Source organism: Fonsecaea multimorphosa (genome assembly GCF_000836435.1).
Source record: "Fonsecaea multimorphosa CBS 102226 unplaced genomic scaffold supercont1.23, whole genome shotgun sequence".
In the NCBI taxonomy this organism is placed as follows: domain Eukaryota; kingdom Fungi; phylum Ascomycota; class Eurotiomycetes; order Chaetothyriales; family Herpotrichiellaceae; genus Fonsecaea; species Fonsecaea multimorphosa.
The window spans coordinates 350,969-365,574 of NW_015971657.1; the positions used below are offsets into that span (position 1 = coordinate 350,969).

The following is a 14,606-nucleotide window of genomic DNA, read 5'->3' on the forward strand; positions in this document are numbered from 1 at the left end:
ATGACTGGACCACATATATCTATCGCATGCCTATCTCGATCGAGAGGGGTGGATGCCGACTGCGAGCTCTGCAATCTAAGCCGCTGGAAGAGACGCAGCGCCCCCGTCGAGACAAAACACGAAGACCAGGACTTTCCTGTTGTTTGCAACAGTAAATGACGGCCGCAGAGATATCATGCTGTGACAAATAAGCAAGACAATGACTGGGAAGAACGGCAAACAAAGGTTGACCTTTGCCGAGTCTTCACCCGGATCGCCCTCAACTAGCCGCGACAACTGCGAGTCCGTCATAGATTTTCTGCTTCACACGCGTGAAATCATCCATCTTGTTCCGAGTCATGGCAGTTCCATTGACCGGAACACCTTCTAATATGATCCTTCCTGTGCCGAGCTTGCGTACGGCTATCATGCCGTCGACTAGCAGTGTGCCCTCACCTCGGAATTCAGCAACATGACCATCCAGTGCTATTAACCTTCGCAGGTCAGCCAGACGCAGGTCGCCGACGTGGATGGCATGGGAGACGGATCTTGTTGATGCGGCCACGCTCGCGGGCAGGACATCGAGAACCGGTTCGACAGGAGGCGGTGGCGCGAAGTCCGCCGCAAGAGACACTTCGGTGTCAAATTTCTGCTTCTTGGTCTGAGGATCTTCCTGCAGATTGTCTCCTGAGGGCTCGCCCTTGAGCTGACCCTGGATAGTCACCACTCCCATATTCTTCACGTTCTGCCAGTGGAGCGTCTTTGCCAAGTTACGACTGAGCTTGACAACCCACGCGTTTGTGTCGACACTTGCATCAACGGTTTGGCCTTCTGTAGGAGTAAAGATTTCCGTGGACGCTTCGTCTCCAGCTCCCACTACTCTCATCCCAAGAAGCTCCTTGCAATCAGTGGCCAGAGCGACAGTGTCTGAAGTATTTCCACCAACAAGGATCAACTTCTTGGGTCCAATCAAAGGTATCAGCATTTGCAGACTGCGCTGATCGTGTAATCCAGCAAAATCGACAAAGGCCAGCCTGGCATTGACCGTGATTTCCGAGGTCGAATACACCACCTTTGCTGGGCCTTGGAAGCCTTCCCGCTCAACTTGGTCGTCTTCATCGGAATCCTCTGCGTCCGAATCAACTGCGGACTCGCCAGATGTTGCTTGCACGGGTGCTCCTCGAGATCTCTTGTGCTGTGTATGCCTGGTATCGTTTGCCTCGCCCCACTTACGCTTCTGTCCGAGCTGACCTCCAGCTTTGGTGTCATTTGCCGCGTCTTGGTCTTCTTTCTCCTCCTCTCTCAAGAAATCTTCAGGTTTGATAAAGTCTCCAAACTCGTCACCGCGCCTTCGTGAATGCGTATATGGGAAGATACCGTTTCGTCCCTTCTTGTTCCGCACATCGTAATCATACACGCCTTTCTTGCGGACGAGGATATTGACTCCTAGATCCGCATCGCTCAGTGCCAGCTTATTCCGTGCTCCGTGGCCTAGAGCGGCCGAAACATTCAGAACACGACCCTGTTGTTCGTCATCTGACTCATCCGAGGATGTTGAGCTCGATTCATCATCGATATTATCGTCCGCACCAGCATTATCTCGCTCGTTGGCTGAAGTAAGAGAATCTTGAATCTGTCTTTGAGTCGCCATATATTGTTGATATCTTTGATTTTCTTGCGTGTTCAACGGTGCTTTTTCTGAATTTCGTAGCTTGAGCGTTCTACCTCCACTTTGGACCTGCTCCAGCCATTCGCCCGTCGGGAGGCCTTTCTCGAGAGCAACGCCATCCTGACGGTCTTCATACCAAGTCCAGAATATCTGACTCGGGCTTTGTGACCCAGGACGCATGTTTAGTCGTTCGGTCAAAACCACCAGATTCTCGGGTCTCTGGACCACATGCTCCAACAGTGAGCGCGAAAAGCCCCAATCCATTGTCACATCACTCGCAAGGACGACTCGAGCCCCTTCCGCCTTCAAGAGCTTTTCCATTTGGCTCCTCCGCTCCACGATCTTGATGTTTTTGAATTCAAAGGGGCGCGAAGGTTCGTCTGTGCCATCTGCATGCCTGCCACCACCTCTCCTGTGCGTCTGCGCCGGCGCTTGTTTCTCGTCCTCGGCCTCAAATTCTCGTACAATGCTGTCGTCCATCCATTCAAGCAGGCTTCTGGCATGCCGAAGCGTAGCATTGCCGGATCTACTGGCCAGGTACACTTTGGCAGTTTTCAAAGAGGTTGCATTTGAGGGATCGGACCACGCCTTTTCAAGGATCCAAGCCAATTCCAAAACTCTCGCGCTTGAATCGGTGGGGATGAGAACTGTACCACCCTTAGCAACACAGATCTTGATATGCGTCAATAGAGCCTCATCACGAGCCTTCCGACCACCAGACAGCGCGGCTCTTGTTGCGCCAATGCTGCTGCAGACGAGGGCAGTAGGCTTGCGCAATTGTTCGATGACTTCGGCACCCCCAACGCCCCCAAACCAGGCTGCTCCTGCAATAACATTCTCTCGGGCTTGATTCCAATCCACAGCGTACACTATTGACTCCATCCCGTGTTGTATGTGCCATATTGTGCCACCCAGTGTGTGACCAGAATTATAGGCCGTCAACGTGAGACCCTCGATCGGCGCGGAAAACGGGGAAGGTGTAGGTTGGTGAGGTTGTGAGTACTTGAGGGGCGTGATCAAAGTGAAATATTTATTAATCTCTTCAAATGTCGGAGCCTGCCGTAGGATATGTGAGCGGGTTTTGTCGTCAACGCTAGTTGCATCTTCAGGGGAGCCTGAGCCTGGGATGAACGTGGCTGCCAGAGGAGAGGAGGAGTAGAGGTCTTGGAGGAGGGTGCGGCCAAAGGCAATGACGGGTGGTGTGGCGTAGACGGGGATCTGGGTAAAGACGGGGATGTGTTTGCAGCAGTGCGCATAGGCGCCAATATGAGAAGTCGTGGCATGCGTGAGGAGGATGAATGATAAAGTAGAGGCATGTTTTTCGATCTCGGCGAGCTGGCGAGTGTCGAAACGTTCATCCCATCCCACATCCACCAAGATTTTGATGCCGCCATCCAACTCAAGGATTGACTGCGAGGCTCGAGACGTGCTCTGCGCCCCGAGCAAAGGAGTGATGGTGAACATGACGGCGCGTTGTCCGTGACGAGATTGCCTTCTAATCAAGGGTATAAAAAGAGTCTGAGAGTCTCCATCAAAGCCGGCGCGTCCTCGACCGACCGGAGGATATAATTTGTCAAAAGAAGGAACCGCATAGGATTTCTCTAGGTGAACGCAGTTCGTGGGTGGGAGCAAAGTTGAGTGAGAAATCATTTCTGTCTGACAGATGGATTAAGCTTATGGCTGGGGGCGATCCGGCCCCACTCGTGCCACTCCAGCCCCCAGTCTGATGAATTGGACGTGTCTGACATACTCCCGGCGTTGAACAGGAATTAACGAGGCTGCGCTGAAGGCGAGCATTCCAGTACCAGGTAGCTAGAGATCACCGTCCACTCAATATAGCTACAGGGTCTCTGCCACTGCTGCTGCGCATCCTGTGACTAACATGCCAAGAGGTTGAGCTCCCTCTATGTCTTTCACCTCGGCGGGATCTGGTCATAGGTCAGTCTCTGTGTTTTACGCCGCGAGGCTGATGCCCCTCATTTCGACCACGCCTTAGTTGTGAGAGCAAGGAGCAATCTAGCTCCCATCACAAAGTCGATCTCTTCTCTTGTTTAAGAAGACCCTTATGATTGCCTGGGTCCATCAATGGAATATTATCAAGTTGATGCACATCAAAGAGGACCAAAGTCTTTGATTTAGTTTCCGAGCACAGTGAGACTGCGAGTTCTCAATGCGACAACCACACGACAATTGAGTCTATAGTCCTAAGATCTTCCTGTCTTTCCACGACAGGACTCTAGATACTGCCGGACATGGAAGGCAATACGTCTTCAGTAAACCAATCAACGGGTCAACAACTTCCTGAAACAGTCCATTGCCGGACTCAACGCGCTCAGCTTCCAGAAGAAGACGAAGAAGTGATGCAATCCAGCTCCACTGTACCGACTATACCATTACAACCAGATCAAAGCGACAGACCTTCTTCCCACGCAAAGCAAGCCAAGCTCCTGGCCTCCATCGAGAATTTGAAATCCAGCATCTCCACTACAGAGGCTGTTCTATCCACGAAGCTCCGAGAAATCACCCAACTAAAGTCCTTTCGGGCATCAACCTCGAACGAGGATAACCAAGAATCAACTCAATTCTCTTCCCGACAAGGTGCGGCTCCAGAAACTGCTCAGAAGAAGCGAGACTCTTTTGTTTCTTCGTCAACGCTCAGCGAAGACGATAAAGCGGCCCTCGCTCATGCTCACTCCATCATCAACAGCCACATTTCGCTTTTGAAGTCGTACAACGAAATCAAGAACATTGCCATGGGGATGTTAAGCCTGATTGCGGAGAAGGAAGGCCGGAGGCTCAAGGACGTGATGGACGAACGGGGAATAGACGAGGATGACTGAATCGGTCGAGGAGGAACCTGTCTCCTGGACGCCCAGGGGACACCTCATATATTCTGTCTGCTTCGCTCTCGCATTCCATGGTTGAGCTATGTAGGTCTAGTAATAACAACATCCATAGGACAGGAGTGAGGTGTCTATGCACATGCTACCCAACCCTGCTGTTCAAAAGCTATCCCAACAACACCAACATGAATGAAATTTAAACAGCTGTCTTGAATCACCGCTGCTTTTCTAGACTCTGTAGACTCACCAACTCTCTATACTTTCCCCTCAAAGCCATCAGTTCATGGTGGGTGCCTTTTTCTGCGATGACACCTTTGTCGAATACGTAAATGATATCCGCCTTCTGAATCGTGCTCAATCTGTGTGCCACCGCTATGGTGGTCCTGCCCTTAGCAGCAAAGTCCAGAGCTGCTTGCACGACCTTCTCACTGGAACTGTCAAGAGCGCTTGTGGCCTGTGATGACCGTCAGTATAGATAGCTTTGTGATAGGAAAACTCTTAGTTACTAACCTCGTCCAATAGCAAAATCTTAGGGTCCCGGAGCAAGGCACGAGCAATAGCAATGCGCTGTTTCTGGCCGCCAGAGAGCAAGGCTGCTTTGCTGCCGACGTCAGTGGCGAAGCCATCCGGTAAAGACATGATAAATTCATAAATATTCGCGTCCTTGCAGGCTCGGATGATCTGCTCATCGCTTATTTCTCCTCTGTCAACTCCGAGGAGGACGTTGTCCTTTATGGTGCCTTGGTATAGTGTTGGCTCTTGGGATACCAGAGCAAGATGGGAGCGGTAGTCATTAAGGTTGAGGCTTGAAATTTCTTTGCCGTCGACATAAATGCCGCCTGCGAGCGGGTCATAGAAACGCTCCAACAGTGCGATAGTTGTCGATTTGCCACATCCGGACGCGCCAACAAGAGCAATATACTGTCCAGGTTTGACGGTCAAGTTGAGGCCTCGCAGTACGGGAACCTCTGGTCGCGTGGGATATCGGAAATGCACATCTCGGAATTCAATGGTTCCATCAACTTCAGTGATTGGTGCGCCGTCTTCTGACCACGGGTCAATGGAAGGCTGACGATCGTAGAGCTTCTTCAATTCAGCAGCTGAATTTTTCGCCTTGGACATGTCCCCAGCAAACGAGAAAACGGTGCCTGCTGATTGTGCACCGAAGATGATTTCTGAAAAGACAATGAAGAATTGAAACAAAGTGTACTCGCCTCGGACCAAAAGTTTGCCTCCGTACCAGAAGCCGAGTGCAAATGCCAAAAACATGGCGGACTGCGATGCGGCGTACAGGGAGGCGTGCTTCAGGTTCGATTTGAGAGAGTCGCGTAGCTGAGCTCGAAGCTGGCGCTTGTACTCGTTATAGATCTCTCGCTCGGTCGTCAAAGATGAAACTGTTCGGATGGCATTGGTGTGTTCGCAAGCATATCCGGCAGACTTTTCGTAATGTTTCCGGTTTGCAGCGCTGAACTTGGCGAGGACCCAGAATCTGAGGAATCCCGTCCCGAGGATGACGGGCAAAGCGCACATGCATACAAGTGCTAACTTCCAGCCGATCGCGAGCGCCACCACAATCGCAACAACCAAAGTGGATGAACAGCTTATGAGGGTCCCCAGTGTCGCCCCAGAGATAGACGCAAGATGGGTTGTCTCCGTCGACAAGAAAGACGTAAGGGCGCCTGTGGAGTTTTCGTCCTCGTCGAAAAAGGCAATGTCTTGCCTCAAGAATCTTCTGAATGCACCGTCTCGTGCGCGCTGAATCAAGCTCTCACTGCAGTAGGCGAAGGCGATGCCTTGTATGCACATCGCGATCAGATCCACGAATGCTAGCATCAGATACATCAACGACCAGAAGTCGACTTCGTGTCGAATCCGATGTCGGAGAGTCAACGGCTGGGACAGTGCCACGATACATTTGGCGAAAAAAACTCCTTGAACCGGCTGGGCGGCTCCTGCAATAGCCGTGAAGACGAACCCGATACACATAATCCACCATTCTTTCTTGTTGAAGCGTGCAATGAACATTATGAGAGTCCAGAGAGAATAATGAGCTTCCTTCTCCGCCTTCTTCTCTGCGAGGACGTTAGAGGACACGGATTTCCCACTTCTCGTCCGGCCCAATGCAAGCTTCTCGTCGTCAGGATCTACCATGCCGGCACTACTAGATTTGGTGGACTGCATCTTGGTAAGTTCTGCTTCACTGGCCCCGGTCTCCTGCTCAGACGTCTCGTCCTCCTTACTGCCGATGCGCTGAGCAGAGACCAAGTTGAAGTAAGCCTGTTTTCGTTCCAGTAGCTCGTCATGGGTGCCTTGCTCCACAATCCGACCTTCTTGCATGACCACAATGTTGTCAGCAGTTTTGATGGTTGACAACCGATGAGCAATTATAATAGTAGTTCTGCCTTTCGCTGCAGCGTCTAGCGCGTGTTGCACCGAAACTTCACTTTTTGTGTCCAAGGCACTTGTAGCCTCGTCCAGTAGTAAGATCTTGGGGTCGCTGACGATGGCTCTGGCGATGGCGACACGTTGCTTTTGACCGCCAGACAGTAGAAATCCGCGCTCGCCGACGTGCGTTTCATAGCCTTCAGGAAGTGAAGAAATGAAGTCGTGTGCGTTTGCTTGTTTTGCGGCATCAACTATACGTTGCATTTGCTGTTCTTCTGACTCGTTCTCATACTTGGAACCGACGAGACCATTTCTGATATTTTCTTTGATGGTCTGGCTAAAGAGAATCGGCTCTTGTTGGACGAGGGCAATTTGCTGTCGAAGCCAATGAACGTTGAGTGTGCTGATGTCGTGGCCGTCAAGGAGGACCACACCGCCCACTGGATCGTAGAACCGCTCTACCAAGCCGACAATAGTCGACTTACCCGACCCAGAAGCTCCGACAAGCGCGGTTGTCTTGCCTGCGGGTATGACCAGACTGACGTCTTCCATGACCACAACTTCGGCTCGTGAAGGGTAGATATGCTTGACATTTCGCAATTCGAGAGTTCCCTCAACCTGATCCAGTCTTTTGCCATCATCAGAGAGGGGATCTATTGAGGACACTCGGTCGATAGTCGAGTAGATCTTCGAGGCTGCACCAACACCAGCAGCAAAATGTTGCATATGAGGCCCAACATTGCCGAAAGAGAACGCACCGATCATGACGGCAAAGATAATGGTCAAGATATGAGCAAGAGTGGTCTCGCCATCGACCAGAAATCGCGAACCCATCCAAAATGCGAGGCCGTAATTCAAGAAAAGGAGACACAACATGCCTCCTATCATGCAGGCCAGAGCGCTCTTGCTTCGTATTCCCCACCGTCGAGCCTCCAGGAGGTGGACGTTGTACTGCTTCGCGAGCTTATCCTGGGTACCGAAGGCGACTGCGTTTCTTATCGAGGCCAGGACTTCTTCCGCCACCGAGCCTCCCGTTGCGTATGAACTTAATGCCTGTTTGTTCCATCCAGCCATCTTTTTGCCTCCGGAGCCCATGACTAGGATAATAGCAAATACGGTGGAGGTGCAAATCAATGTGAGTTTCCAGAACTTGACGAAACCGATAACGAATGCCGAGAAGAATGTGGCGACACCCGTGAGGGTTAACCCGACCTTCTCACTGATGGCCTCCTGGATAAGGTTTGTATCGGCAGTGATACGCGTTGTGACCTCTCCAGCCCCCAATTTGTCGAAAAATCCGATGTTCTGTCGCAAAATTGCCCTAAGATATTGCTCTCGGACTTTGGAAGTAATGTGCTCGCCAGTGTAGATGAAGAGAACGGTTGAAATATATACCAGACAGAACTCTCCAATAGCCAGGTAAATAAAGTAGAGAACATATCGTGTGAGGATGGAGTTGAAACTTGATGAGAGATTCCCCAGCACCAGACCCTGGAATGTACCACTGAGATTTCCAAAGACGACTGTCATCAGAGGCATGACGGCACCGGCGCCGATTGCACAGAGGCATGCTATGACAATGAAGACCTTGTCCCACTTGGTCGCGTACCGGTATAGCGTCCAGTAGGAGACTTTCACGTCTGGGACATCCAACTGCTTTTTCAGGACCGCCCTCTCATGCTCTGGTAAGTGGGCCAACGCCGCATCGCCCTCTGGTACATCTCGAACCTGAACAATCTTCGAGTCGAACTTTGTAAGGTCGGGACGAGTATCCGAGTCGGAGGACTGCGACGTAGGCGTCTTAGGCGAGACAGCAGTAGGGGGAGACTTAAAGTTGCCAGAGATGGGCGTAGAAGGACTGACTGGGGAGGCAGGGCTCTTCTCAGAGAGTGGCACAGTGTCCGTTTGCTGGTCTGTGACAATGCCCAGTTGTGATCTTTCCTTCTCCTCAATGTTTTCTTCAATGGCAGCTGCGCCACCGGGCAATTCGCCCTGACCACCAGGATTCATATTGAGGCCTCCTCACACCACCGTAGGATAGTACTTTTCGCGTAACAGCTAGCAGAGCATGGTGAAGGAGGGAAACCGAACAATAAGAAGGATATGCAACTAGGTAGTTCGCGGCCGTGAGAATACGTGAATACGAGTAGGTAGCAAAGTGGAGGGTTTGAGCGCGGAATTCAAAAGGGTCGGGCTGTAGACCGCTGCAATTCTTTTCGTTCTTATGTGCAATAGACTAAGGAGGGGACGTGTTAGAGACACAACAGACGATATGTTAATGACGATAATATGTACAGGGCAGACAGGCAACAGGAAAGAATCTCGGGCCCGAAAACAATCAGAAGGGGATCCATGAAGTGTGAGCCGGACATTTTGGAGGGCGGACTCGGGTAACCAAAATAATGCGTATCGGCCTGAGGCCAATTGGCCAGGCGGGGGAGGAATCACAAGAACGGGGTGATTGTGGTGATGGGTGTCCGCGATTGTGGATCGGGGCCTTTCTCGCGTGCGAATTGGCGATCGTCTAGCGATGCTTCATGCCTGCGAAGATTACGCCACGGGCGCCATCTAGGAGGCAGTCACCCCTAGACGGCACCCAGAGCGGTCGTAGTTGGAGGTTCTCCTTAACGAAAAAGATGGGGGAGTCGGCGAGTCGGTTGCCACCCTGAGCTTTTAAGGCTCGTATTCCGCATTTTTTACCAGTCAGGGTTAATGAGTTCCCGCTCGGCATCTCGACTCTCGAGACTTGCATAACGCTTCATAAAGGCCCATTTGTGCAAGCCCTTCTATTTGGCCATAATACGGAGTGTCCCCAATCGGCAAACATGTCAACCTTCGTATTATTAGATCCTGTCCATCGTACCAAAGTATGCGAAGTGCACAGTCACGTAATGGGTGGTTCTCACAATGATACTGGGCTCCTGATCACCAGCCCAGGGCTGCTGGTCTCCTGAAACCATATCGACCTTTGAGGAGTGCATATCTACTTGAAAAGAGCCCGATAACCACGGATACGGATACGAGTCCTTGCGTCAAATCAATCCAACTAGCCCACTGGTGATTACTGCAACCTGCAAGCAGGGACATCTCCAATATCGGTGTGTACCAACTCCTATTCCTGTTACACGGGCACTTCAGACCAAAAAAAGCCTTACCCTTGATGCCTGCCCATGATCAGAGCTTTGCCCTCTGTACCACAGCCTGATACTCGTCGACCCTCCTCTTCGATTCCAGTGTCCGACGACTGCGGTCCAGGTCTCTCGCGGCAAGCTTCGCACGGGTGTCAGCGGCCTCGTCCAGGTCTTTGACTATCTCCCGATATAGTTCCTCCTTGATCTGACCATAAGACTTTCCTTGAGCCTTCTGAGTCAGTTTCATCTCCGAAATAAAGGCGAGCGTCTCATCGACTCCCCCAACGCCATCAATGATACCCTCTTTCAAGGCCTCAAGGGCTGGATATCTCCTGCTCTCTAGGACCATATTCCTGAAAGTCGTCATATTCAACTTCACCCGAAATACGGTCGCCATGGCCGGTTGAAGAGCTGCGCCGAAATCCAGCTCGTTGAGGCATAAGAATCCCTTGTGAGGATTCATGATGCGGTAGTCGTGCATCATGGCCGTCATAAGGCCGCCTGCAAAGGCATGGCCATTTAACAATGCTACTGTAGGCATCGGGTAAGTGGCCAGGCGCCGCCACAAAGGGTAAAGACTGTTTGGGAAGAAGGTCGGATCTTTGATAGCGTTCTCGAAGTCCAGGCCATTGGAATAGAATTTGGTGATGGATGAAGTGGTGATGACCACTCCTCGAGGGAGACGGTGCTCAATTATGTCAAGCGCCAGCAGGAATGTTTGGTTGAAAGCCGGAACAAGGCGATTATCAGGCGGACAGGAGAACGACAGGAGATAGACCTGAGGAGCAGCCTGGGTGCATATGAAGGTCCCTTGCTCGCCTTGAGCGCTTGAGCCAGCAGCAGCCAAGGTCGGCGGGATTGGGAGCACGAAAAGAGGTGGGATCGGTGGCATCTTGAATTGTCGGCTGTGAATAGGAGACAGATGGTCGTTTTCGGAGGAGTTTGACAAGTTCGCTGGTGTTTCCCAGAGGTAGACGGCCGATTGAACACCGACTCGAAATATATCTTTGTCGACCGCGTTCACATGTGATTAGTCGGCACCCAGTCGGAAATCAGTTTTCTGATTATCTGACAAGCCGAGGCGCAGAAGTCTCTGTCCTTTTCCTCGCTCTCTACTGCTCCGTATAATTCTTCTGGTATGAGGACAGAATGCTTGAAGCGTCAGGTTTTGTGCTTATGCGATATATGAGGGCTGGTAGTGACTGAGAGGAGAGGTCAAGTCGAGTCGGCTCTGCACTGATAGGAATGTCGTTCCGCCTCAGAGCTTGTCGCGGGAAGCAAAATGATTCCAGTCTGACAAGGAAATTGCAGCTCTTTGCAGGCTCTGTTAGGGCTGTGATATCGTCAGACCGCCGGCCTTGTTTGTCCCTCACTTCTGCCCTCGGATCCCCCACTGACAACCCCAAGGGCTTTACCAGGCAGTTCCAGGTGCTAATACACCTTGCCGAGCTGCCTTACCACCGCCCATCCAGAGGAGGCGTCCTGACTAAGATATCTCTCTACCGCCACTGCGCGCCTGAAGCCAATGACGTCTAAGTCCCTAATGCCGTTGGTGCCTCTGCCCGAATCGCAACGTTCAATCGTGAACTCCGGCTGCTACCGGATTACTGGCTGATTGAACTGCCCAAGCCGTCGTCGAGAGTTCGAGATCGGCTACGCGCGACTGAACCATCTAATTTCTTCGTTCGCAGTCACTTAGACTTGTTCTGCAAGTAACCAGCTCACCGTGAGATCACATTGTGTGCACCACTAGCCTAACCACCAAGCGGCTGCGTCCCCAGTCCAGTCACATCGCAGATTCTGACCGGGTGCCATGGCGCAACCGGCGGACAGTCTAGCTTTGGACACTGCGACCACCAAAACTTCGACCAAGACATCATCTGGCAATTCGACGTTATGGGAAAAGACCAAAGGATATTCCAGTACAGCCTACGAGAAAGCCCTCAAACCAGGCTTCAACAAAGCCTACGCAGTTGTTGACAAGCTGGGAGCCCCTGTCAATCGCTTGTCGAATAAGATCGGCTCCGAAGCATTCTGGCCTACCACATTGGACAAGGAATCAGAAAAGGCTGCTCGTATTCTGCGTGGCTTCTGCAAAGACGGATTCTATGAGCAGATAGAAGAGAAGGAGGCTAAAAAGGTGGAAGACCGGAATGCGACAGCCGTGGGTGTCCCGCAGGGCAAACAGCGGGTAATAAAAAAGATTCCAGCCAGTGTCATCAAAAATGCCGTCGGCTTGGCTATATTCACAACCATGCGAACCGGCTGGCTATTTGGTGGCTCTGGCGGTGCTGGCGTTATTGTCGGAAGGCACCCAGAGACGAGAGAATGGAGCCCTCCTAGTGGCATTCAGACTCAAAATCTGTCGTTTGGTTTTCTCGCAGGGGTCGACATCTATGATACAGTCCTGGTCATCAATACATACGAAGCCCTGGGAGCTTTCACAAAATGGAGGACTACCTTGGGAACCGAGGTCGGAGTTGCAGCCGGCCCCGTAGGAATCGGCGGTGCTCTCGACAGCGAGGTGATAAAACGCCAGGCTCCTATTTGGTCATACGTGAAGAGTCGCGGTCTTTATGCCGGAGTCGCCTTGGAAGGGAACCTCGTCATTGAGCGGACTGACGAAAATGCAAAATTCTACGGAGAACCGGTTAGCGTTACAGATATCCTTGTCGGCAAGGTGCGCTATCCGCCAGTCGAGCAGTACCAGGTGCTTCTAGACACCTTAAAGGCGGCTCAAGGTGACGAAGTAGACGAGAGTTTGCTGCCCGATGCACCAGCTCCGAGTGATATGGAGATCATTCCACCAGGTGAGAGCAGGCGAGTGCGTTGCGACCGGATTACTGACTGCTTACAGGAGGAGGTACCTTTGGCATCCCGGCCGAAGATGATCCAGATCCATATGGAGTGAAAGCCTTGGAAGCTGAAGGATTGAATATCCGAGAGGCTGGAACCCACCAAAGGCCAAGTGCTGATGCTTTTGAGTTCAAGCCGTCGCCCACCAGTCCAATCTATTCCCATTTCTCACGCAGAAGCGTCGATGGCTCAATTCGGAGCCGGACGTGGAGAGAAAGCACTCACAGCCTAGCTAGTGTCGATCGGGGTACCCAGACCGATGAGGACGAAGCGAAAAGTGCCGGAAATAGTCCTCACAGAGACTCTCTAAGGGGACTTGAACATTCGAGAAAACACAGCCAACTCGTGGATGACATTGGTGAAGAGCGACACGAGCGAAGAGAATCCTTTTCTGACGTGGATTCTGATGTCGAGGTCTCGACAGCTGTACCAGTCATGGCCCGTGCGAGAATGGTCGAAGTTCCTAAGCGTGTTCCTCCAGCATTACCACCGCGGAATCCTGGTCGGGTAGCATCACCTACCTCAGAAACACAGACGCCCGTCGATGGCTTTGACAAGATTGACTTGAATGGCAACGCCGAAGAAAAACATGAGGGCGGCCACGTTCTGACGCCAACTTCCACGCATGAAGCCACTGACTCTGCATTCCATTCCGTACCAGTGACGCCCACTGAGGAGTCAAAGGGGAACCCTAATGAGATACCAGGATCTTTTCAATGAGCCGTCCGGATTAGATGGAGTCAAAAATAAATTAATGGTTGCGAGTTCTTTCGATCTGTGTTGCTGCTATGCTTTGCAATCTGTGGGTCACGCATTGAAGAGAGACGAAGACACCGCAATTGATTCGTTAGCTTTGGAGTGAGAGTCGTACTTTCTGCCCCTGCTGTTGCGCTGCCATGCCGGTGAATCTGATGGCGGTCATCCCTTCTGGTTGCAAGGAAAGATCATCCCTTAGCAGGTGCCTCGCGACTTCAAGGTAGGCTCTACACTGGACAGTTCAACTCAACAACATCCTACTCTGCTTTTTTTCTTCTTTCATCCAACGTGCACCATCACCGTGCAAATCACCCTTCGTTTGGAAAATTTGTCGAGCTCGCCTGCATCCATACGGCTGCATTCGTTAATGCATACGGACTATTGCTCTCGAGGTCTTGACTTTTCTGATTCAAACTCCCAGCCTCTCTTCCAACTCAACGCGTTCATACGACACGATGAAGCCTCCTTTCCTTCTGTTCGCTGTTTGTCATGCACTTGTCTGTTTGACCGATGCAGCGGTACTGTCTTCCGTTGATTCGCTTTTTTCCTCCCGTCTCGACTCTGGGCCCCAACAATCCGCCGAAGGCTGTCAAAAGGAATATGGGCAAGTCCGGCGAAGGTGACTTCCTGACACTTTGTCTGACATTGCTGCAGGAGGTGTGATTCAAGAGATGTCATAATTCGTGCTCCAACTATCAAGTTCTGTGGTCCCGCTTATAACGGACAGAATTGCAGCACCGGCGAGTGTTGCTCTTCGGACGGCTTATGTGTCGGTGTTGTCGGAGTACGCAATAATGAGATTCTGACCGAAGCAGGGCATATCCAACGATTTCTGCGGCGAAGGGTGTCAACCAGCTTTTGGAACTTGCGTCCAAGAGAGATGTGGCGTATCGAACGGGAACAGGACCTGCCCCTTCCCTCAGTGTTGCTCTCATGCTGATTACTGTGTCAGTGGTTGTCCTTTGGAAGATTACTTCCCTAGCTGAC

General features: G+C 51.7%; 5 protein-coding genes across 5 annotated transcripts; 2 read left to right on the forward strand and 3 right to left on the reverse strand.

Moving 5' to 3' along the window:
• Positions 1–259: 259 nt before the first annotated feature.
• Positions 260–3,112, reverse strand: Z520_09335 (uncharacterized protein; the record flags this gene model as incomplete). The annotated part of the gene is made up of 1 exon (XM_016779829.1): positions 260–3,112. The coding sequence occupies one exon, from the start codon at positions 3,110–3,112 to the stop codon at positions 260–262; it is 2,853 nt and encodes a 950-aa protein (XP_016629148.1).
• A 788-nt stretch (positions 3,113–3,900) lies between these two features.
• On the forward strand, positions 3,901–4,488 carry Z520_09336 (uncharacterized protein; the record flags this gene model as incomplete). The annotated part of the gene is made up of 1 exon (XM_016779830.1): positions 3,901–4,488. One exon carries the CDS (start codon positions 3,901–3,903, stop codon positions 4,486–4,488), a length of 588 nt encoding a protein of 195 aa, XP_016629149.1.
• A 217-nt stretch (positions 4,489–4,705) lies between these two features.
• On the reverse strand, positions 4,706–8,886 carry Z520_09337 (uncharacterized protein; the record flags this gene model as incomplete). The annotated part of the gene is made up of 2 exons (XM_016779831.1): positions 4,706–4,945; positions 5,002–8,886. The coding sequence occupies 2 exons, from the start codon at positions 8,884–8,886 to the stop codon at positions 4,706–4,708; spliced, it is 4,125 nt and encodes a 1,374-aa protein (XP_016629150.1).
• Positions 8,887–10,050: 1,164 nt separating this feature from the next.
• Z520_09338 (uncharacterized protein) lies at positions 10,051–10,899 on the reverse strand (the record flags this gene model as incomplete). The annotated part of the gene is made up of 1 exon (XM_016779832.1): positions 10,051–10,899. The coding sequence occupies one exon, from the start codon at positions 10,897–10,899 to the stop codon at positions 10,051–10,053; it is 849 nt and encodes a 282-aa protein (XP_016629151.1).
• Positions 10,900–11,820: 921 nt separating this feature from the next.
• On the forward strand, positions 11,821–13,583 carry Z520_09339 (uncharacterized protein; the record flags this gene model as incomplete). Its single annotated transcript, XM_016779833.1, has 2 exons — positions 11,821–12,817; positions 12,865–13,583. The coding sequence occupies 2 exons, from the start codon at positions 11,821–11,823 to the stop codon at positions 13,581–13,583; spliced, it is 1,716 nt and encodes a 571-aa protein (XP_016629152.1).
• Positions 13,584–14,606: the final 1,023 nt, after the last annotated feature.